This window comes from Dermatophagoides pteronyssinus, unplaced genomic scaffold (assembly GCF_027571235.1).
Source record: "Dermatophagoides pteronyssinus isolate colony J.1.1.1.1 unplaced genomic scaffold, Derpt_VIB-CSIC_2022.12 sq0008, whole genome shotgun sequence".
Taxonomy (NCBI): Eukaryota; Metazoa; Arthropoda; class Arachnida; order Sarcoptiformes; family Pyroglyphidae; genus Dermatophagoides; species Dermatophagoides pteronyssinus.
The window spans coordinates 561,171-568,706 of NW_027461532.1; the positions used below are offsets into that span (position 1 = coordinate 561,171).

General features: G+C 28.6%; 1 protein-coding gene across 1 annotated transcript; it reads right to left on the reverse strand.

The window, feature by feature from the left end:
• Positions 1-2,038: 2,038 nt before the first annotated feature.
• Polr2J (DNA-directed RNA polymerase II subunit RPB11) lies at positions 2,039-2,949 on the reverse strand. The gene is made up of 4 exons (XM_027345431.2): positions 2,777-2,949; positions 2,608-2,697; positions 2,366-2,540; positions 2,039-2,288 (listed from the first exon to the last, which is right to left on the reverse strand). The coding sequence occupies exons 1-4, from the start codon at positions 2,827-2,829 to the stop codon at positions 2,253-2,255; spliced, it is 354 nt and encodes a 117-aa protein (XP_027201232.1). The 5' UTR covers positions 2,830-2,949; the 3' UTR covers positions 2,039-2,252.
• Between the last annotated feature and the right edge of the window lie 4,587 nt (positions 2,950-7,536).

Below are 7,536 nucleotides of genomic sequence, written 5' to 3' on the forward strand. Positions count from 1 at the left end.
GAAAAAAGCTATAAGAAATAATTATTATCGATTACAAATGTAAAACAAAACGAACGACGACGAAGAAAAAAGTTATTAATGACGATTATGAAGATAATTATCAATAAGAAAAATATTAGGTGATTCGGAAAGTATTGTCGTATTTTTGTATAACATTTTTCATTTTCTCCTCAAAAATTTTTGGTCAATGTTTTTGAAATTTTTTCAACGCAGATTGTTTTTGTGATTATCAGACTTTAATTTGGTACCAAAATTTTATCAATTTTAACACCCAAAATTCCGCTAGGGGCGCTGAAAGTGACCCTTGTCAAAATCAAAATTTTGGCCATTTTTGTTTTTGGTCCGCTGTGAAAACAACAAGATTGTCTGACGACTTTTGACCACTAAATGATAATCTTTCATGTCTTAGGACTTATCAAAAGTGGTTTTCAAAATCTTGCCACAACGTAATCATTCCCGAAAATGGTCACCATTCGGTGTTACCGACAAGCCCATAGGAAATGCTATGCATAGGTGGCTATGCACACGAAACGACACGACATCCTGACGGATATGCATTTTTGCTTGTCGTCTGAAAGTCGTGTCGTATCGTGTGCATAGCACTCTCTGCTCTTGTTGATCATCGAGAATTGTGAATTTTTTCAAATCTTGAATTTGGATTAATTCAGGAGTTTTTCTTAACCAAAAAAATCAACAAAAAAACCCGAGTTGAAAAAAATCCCAATTTTTGGCAATTTGCAGTTAGTGACAAAAGCATAGACAGCCATGCAATGCATACGACACGACACGACATCCAGACGACATGCATGAATTTTTTCAACTCAAATTTTTTGTTGGTTTTTTTGGATCAAAAAACTCTTGAATTAATCTGAATTCAAGATTTGAAAAAAATTCATCGCATTTCATTTCATTTGAATTTTTTTCTTGTCGTTTGGATGTCGTGTCGTTTCGTATGCATGGCTGTCATTAACGGCAAATTGTGGTCACTTTCAGGAATGATTGTGTAGCAAGATTTTGACAATCACTTTTGGTTAATCCTAAGACATGAGAGATTATCATTGAATGGTTCAAAAATTGTTGGACAATCTTGTTGATTCAAATTCGAGTTGAGAAAAAAAATTCACAATTCTCGATGATTAGCAAGCGCACAGACTGCCATGCACAAGAAACGACACGACTTCCAGACGACAAGCAAAAAATGCATCAGTCTGGATGTCGTGTCGTATGCATTGCATGGCTGTCTATGCTCTTGTGCAACTGCAAATTGTCAACCATAGAAAATTGCGAATTTTTTTTCTCAACCCGAATTTTTTGTTGGTTTTTTCGGTTTAAAAAACTCTTGAATTAATCTGAATTCAAAATTTGAAAAAATTTTATCGTCAATCACAATGGTATAGGGCAAAAAGCACAACAACCATTCTTATTCCGACCGGAAATCAGACCGATTTCGGGAATGATCGCATTGCGGCAGGAGTGCGACAACCACTTTTGATAAGTCCCAAGACATGAGAGATTATCATTTAGTGGTCAAAAGTTTTGGAAAAATCTTGTTGCGGACACAGCGGGCCGAAAACAAAAAACGCCAAAATTTTGATTTTGACAAGGGTCACTTTCAGCGCCCCTAGCGGAATTTTGGGTGTTGAAATTGATAAAATTTTGGTACCAAATTAAAGTCTGATAATCACAAAAACAATCTGCGTTGAAAAAACTTCAAAAACATTAACCAAAAATTTTTGAGGAAAAAATGAAAAATGTTATACAAAAATACGACAATACTTTCCGAATCACCTAATAAATGTAATTCTTATGAAATTGCCAAAAAAAAAAACATTCGATTTGATTTGATTCGATTAGATGGGCGATTCAAAAAAAAAACGCTATCGATTTTGAACAAAATTAGAATATCGAAATGCAAAAAAAAGCAAAACATTCGATTTTTGTTGTTGTCCATCACTTTCTATCCATATCCATATCTTTTTTTCTTTTTTTTGAAGAAATTTTTTTTTACAAATTTTAATTTAATCCATTAATAATAATAAATTTTGCTTGAAGCAAAATGATATTTCTTTATTTAAATTAGAGCTTTTTTTAAAAGAAAAATTTACAAATTTTTTTGCCCTGCAGAGACAAAAAGGTTAAAATGTTGATAATGGAATTGGTTGGGAAAACGTGAATCGTGGTAACACTAAATGATTGAAAAATTTAAAATGATTACTTATGATACATTTGAGATGGTGATTTATCCATGATTTTTAATCATAACCTTCAGTACGTTCACGAATTGCTTCCTTGAATTTTTTTTTGAGAAAAAAAATTTAATTTTAAATTCAAAATGAATCACATTTTGCAATGATAATTTACTTACACGAAAACGTTCTTCCAACAATGACATTTCACTAATTAAATCTTTAATTGCATTCATTAATGCTTCTTGTGGTGAATAATCCGGTGTTGTTTGTATACGTAATATAAATTCATGTTGTAATGGATGTGGTACTTTATAACCAGCAAATATTACTTTTGGATCTTTTAATAGTTGCCTGGTTTCGAAAATATTTTACATTAACAAGTGAAATCCATGGGAAAAAACTGAAGTTGATAACTTACATTCGAATTAGATTACCAAGTGTATGATCTTCTTTCGAAACGGTAAAAAGACATGCATTCGGTACTTTGGTATCTTTTTCAATCGTAACCCTACAATAGTAACCGGGATGATGAGATTTTGTTTTAGAAAAAAAAGGTATTTCAACAACAACAAAAATTTGATACAAATTTTTTTTCGCCTTTAAACAAAAGAAACGATTCGAATGATGGTGGTGCGTTCATGTTTTTCTTTTTTTGTTTTGTTTAAATGAAAAAGTGACTTGTGACAATTGATACAAACAATCGAAAAAAAATCTAAAATTTGAAAATATTTCAAAAATTTTTCAAAATGAAAAAACATGCAGCTGCCGAAATGAGCTCGATTCAAGTTACCGTTCATAAATAATGTAATATTTCAATTTGGATCAACACCACAAGATGGCATTTGGATTTTTAGATTTTTTTTTTTTTAAATTCAAAAATTTAATCAAATTCAAAGTTGTCAGCCAGTATATTCACATCACGAACATTTACACAAACAAACAAAAAGATCAAGTGAAATTCTAGAAATTCTTGACAGAAAAAAATTTGAAATAACCAAAAATAAATATGATTATTCGAATGAAATGTCAGACAGAAAGTGAGAGAAATTCTGCTCGAAGCTGAATTCTGAAAAACCCAGATGAGATTTTGGAAATTGAAATTGAAAAATTTCAAAGAATTTTTATTTACTTAGAAAATCTTTTTCTTCTTCTTTCAGAATAAGAAAAGAATGTACTGAATGAAAAATTTCAAAATAAAAATTTAAATTTTTATGAAAGAAAATTTTCAATTTAAAAGAAAAAACAGAATTCACATTTCTATTCATTCAACTTTTTCTTCCTTTTTTTTTTCTTTCACTGAATTGAAATTCTCCTTTTTTTTACATTCATTTATTGATGATGCTAATTTAGCAAAAGGAAAGAAATTTTCTTCGAAAAACGAATAAAATAAACAATTTTCATTGTTTATTTGTTTATTTTGTTTTGATGAAAAATCGATTGAAAATAATTGGATAATAAAAAAAAAAGTTCTTGGGAATTTACCAAGAAATTTTCCTCATTTTATTGGTAACAAATGAAAATAATTAATTAAATGAATTGAGTGAAATGGGCCATTGATCCTTTTTATTAGTTCGTTCGTTCGTTTGTTTGTAGCGAAAAACAATTCAAGAAAAATGCTTTTTTTTTGGAAAAATCGAAGAATTCTTTTTTTTTGTCTTCTTTTTCGAAGTTTTTATTATTATGTAATTGTAGCGATTTCATGTAGTGCTTTTACAACAAAAATAAAGAATCGCTACATTTATTGCTTATTGTGTTTGTTTATTTGTTTCGGTTCTTCGTTCAATTTATTGCATGTTGTTGTTGTTGTCATTAATGTTAATGTTTTCATTCTTTTTTCTTTCATTTGCTACTTTTATATCCCGAAAAAAAATGTTTTCTCATTTGAAACCACACACACATAATATTCAATAACTTTAGCGCCAAAAAGAAAAAACATAAATTTTATTTTTCATTTTCATTTATGACGAATAATGATGATGATGACAGGCTAAATCTACATGAATTTTATGTTTGTTTGTTTGTTTCAACAAAAAAAAATTCTTCTCAATTACCATGATGATGGTAATAAAAGAAAAATGAAAAATTAACAGAAATGAAGTTCTTGTTGAAAGTTCTTTAGTAGCAGAATATTCTGCACGAAAGAAAACAAAAAATCTTTATAATTAAATTTTAAAAACAAAAGAAAAATCATCCAAGAATGAGAAGAAACAAAAACAAATCCCAAAAGAGCAGGAACAAAAAAAAAAATTGGGCAATAAATTTTCCGTATCCCCCAGAAACGAAAAGAAATCTTTATGAAAAATTATAAAGATTAGCCATTTGTCTTTCGAGGAAAATTTCTTTTCTTTTCTTTTTTGTTTAAGAAAAATCATTATCATTAGTAACATTGGTGTGTGTGTGTGGGGATGTTGTATCCACACAGTAAAATGTCTGGTGTATTAACATTGTGTGTGTGTGTGTGTTTTATTTCATTCATTTCTGTTTCTGTTTCCATAAAACAAGAGAAAAAATTCATTATTATTATTATTATTATTAGATTGAATCCATTAAATGTAGCGAATGATAATAATAATAATAATAATAGCAATTTTTTCGGTATAAAAGTAATAAGAATTTTCAAAAAATGGTCTTAAATCCAACCAGCAAACAAAAAACAAAAAATACAGGTTTTTTTTCATTCATTCATTCTTTAGCCACTGGTATTTTTGGTTCTGGATTTGCTACATCAGTTTTTTTTTTGCTTTGGTCGGATGAAATCAACTAATGATGATGATGATGATGAAGGAGTGGCGACTATTCACATAAAGCTTTTTCTTACGTAATTTTTTTTTTTGTTGTTGAAGAATTTTCATTTTTTTTTATTATTCCATTAAATTGCTACATAATGAAATTAAAAAGCATAGTTTCTTCCATCACTATAGATTATATGTTTTTGTCATTTTTTTTCTTTCCATTCGGTATCTGGCAGTAAGTTGTAGCGAAATTCATTTTGCTACATCATATATACAGTGGGTGGATGTGGGTGGCTGTGAACGTCGTTAATGATGATGATGATGATGATGATTGTTTTTTGCCTAGTGCAGAAACAAAAAATTTTATGGCTTTTTTTAATGGTAATATACGAGAGTAAACTTGGGAAAAATTTTCCCGAAACCAAAAAAAAACCATTATATTTTATCTAAATGAATGAATGAAAAAGAACTGGATGGAAATAAAATGCAAAAAAAATTGACAAAATTTTTTTGGAAAACTTGAAAAAAAATTGAAGGAAAAAAAATGGATACACATTATACGCACCGACAGAATCATCAACTACTGCTACAACCCTTCTTTTTGGAGCAAAAGTAGCAATCATCAATTTACAAATGGAATTTTTTTTTGTAGCAAAATTTTCATTTGTTTCAAACAACCAAACCAACCATTATTGACAATGACCATTTGTCGCCGCTACCAAAAAAAATATCCATTTTTTTGTCGTATATTGATCATGTTTTATCTTTAGTGTGTGTGTGTGTGCGTGGCCATGAGTGAGATCCAAAAATCCAATTCCAAAAAAAATCGTTTTGGCCATTTGAAAATGTTGTAATCTTTTTTTCTTTTTCCCCCCATCCTCTCAGTTTCATTATGTAATAGTTTCCTATAGTCATTTATTTGATTGCCACAGCCAGAATCCAGCCAATGAAACAGAACTGAACCAAACGAGAAAAAAAAATCCAATTTAAAAAATAACCAACCAATATTTATTTATTATCAGACAGAACCAAACAAACTGGAAAAAAAAGCCCGAAGAATATTCTCTATATTTATATGAAAATAAATGAATGAATAAATGAACATTCCATGTATGAACCGAGAGAATATTCTGATTTTTTCATTTTGGTCCAAAATTCCATTTGATTCAATGTGCGTGGATGGGTGGATGAATGAATGGGGAAAGTCATTTTGCAAAAAACTCTTTCATTTTCTTTCAGGATTATTAATTCTGTCATTTTTTTCCTGATTTGAAATAATAAATTGCTACAATCAAATTTTTTTTGTTGAAACTAAAAAAAAAATGTTTTCAATTTAGAGAATTTATAAATGAAAAAAATGAATGAATGAATGAATGACAGCTTGTAAAACATATCATATCACATTCATTCATTCATTCATTCATTCATTCATTTTAATCGAAAAAAAAAATGAATGAATGAATGAATGTGATATGATATCATATCACACAAGAATAATTCTCTCTTTTTTTCTCTGTGTGTGTGTGATTGCATAACACACACATTTGGATATTGTGTAATGAAGGAAAAAAAGATTATCGTTTTTTTGTTTTTGTTTGTTTGTTGTTACCAGAAAATTTCCCTCAATTATTTTCGCTACTTTTTTTTTATTGTAGCAAAAATAAGTAGCGAAAAATAATGAATTTGATACTTATGATTTGTAGTTTTTTTCTTGTTGTTCTTCTTGAATGCAGATTCTTATTTCATTTATTCACAAGAGAAATATAGAAAAACAATTTTTCATCAAAAGAATCTTGTTAGCGTGCAGTTTAACAAATTCCGTGATCGCTACAAGAAAGTAATATTTATTTATTCTGCAAAGAATCCTGGAAGGATTTTCATGGATTTACCAGAATGTTTCTTCTTCGGTATTCAAACCAGGAAAAGTTTTTAGTTGAAAATAGATAAAAAAAGGGGAAAGAAATTCTGACAATAATCATCATCAACATTGAAAATAAAAATTACCTGTAATTATTACGTTTTTCATGAAAAAAAAATTTCCCATCAAATCTCTAATCATTTCAATTCATTTATTTTGTTTGTTTGTAGTTTTTTCATGTGAATTTTGTTGCCCAAATCTCATTTGATGAATTTTCATTATTAATTCGAAAAAAATGACGGAAATTCTTTTTGTTGATCGTGATTTTGAAGAAAAATTACTGCTAACGAGAATTACTAGGCTTCATTTGTTGCAGTAGTAGCAATTTTTATTCATTGGAAAAGCCAGAAAAACAAACAAAAACTACAGACAGAAAGAAGAAAAAAACGACAAGTAATTGTAGCAACCAACAACAACAATGTATATCATACGAACATGATTCTTTTGAATTACTTTTGTTTCTGTTTGTTGATTTGAATAAAATTCGATTCTATTTCGACTCATTTTGGTTTTGATAGGAATTACTCTTCTGTTTATCTTTTTAATTTTAAAAAAGCATCCATGCAAAAATTGATAAGAATTTTTTTTTTTAACAAAAATTTTATTAATTCCATTTGATTGAACAATGTAGCGTTTTTTTCAGTTCATTCTTGATATTTTTATCTCTTTTCTCAAGAAGTTGTCGGATTTTTGTTGT

Excerpts from the sequence above, each read along its gene's own strand:
- Polr2J (XM_027345431.2), bottom strand. The coding sequence starts at position 2,829 with ATGAACGCACCACCATCATTCGAATCGTTTCTTTTGTTTAAAGGCGAA. Across the intron at positions 2,541-2,607 it reads CTTGGTAATCTAATTCGAAT|GCAACTATTAAAAGATCCAA; the intron begins GTAAGTTATCAA and ends TTTCGAAACCAG. Across the intron at positions 2,289-2,365 it reads TGTTGGAAGAACGTTTTCGT|GAAGCAATTCGTGAACGTAC; the intron begins GTAAGTAAATTA and ends AAAAAATTCAAG.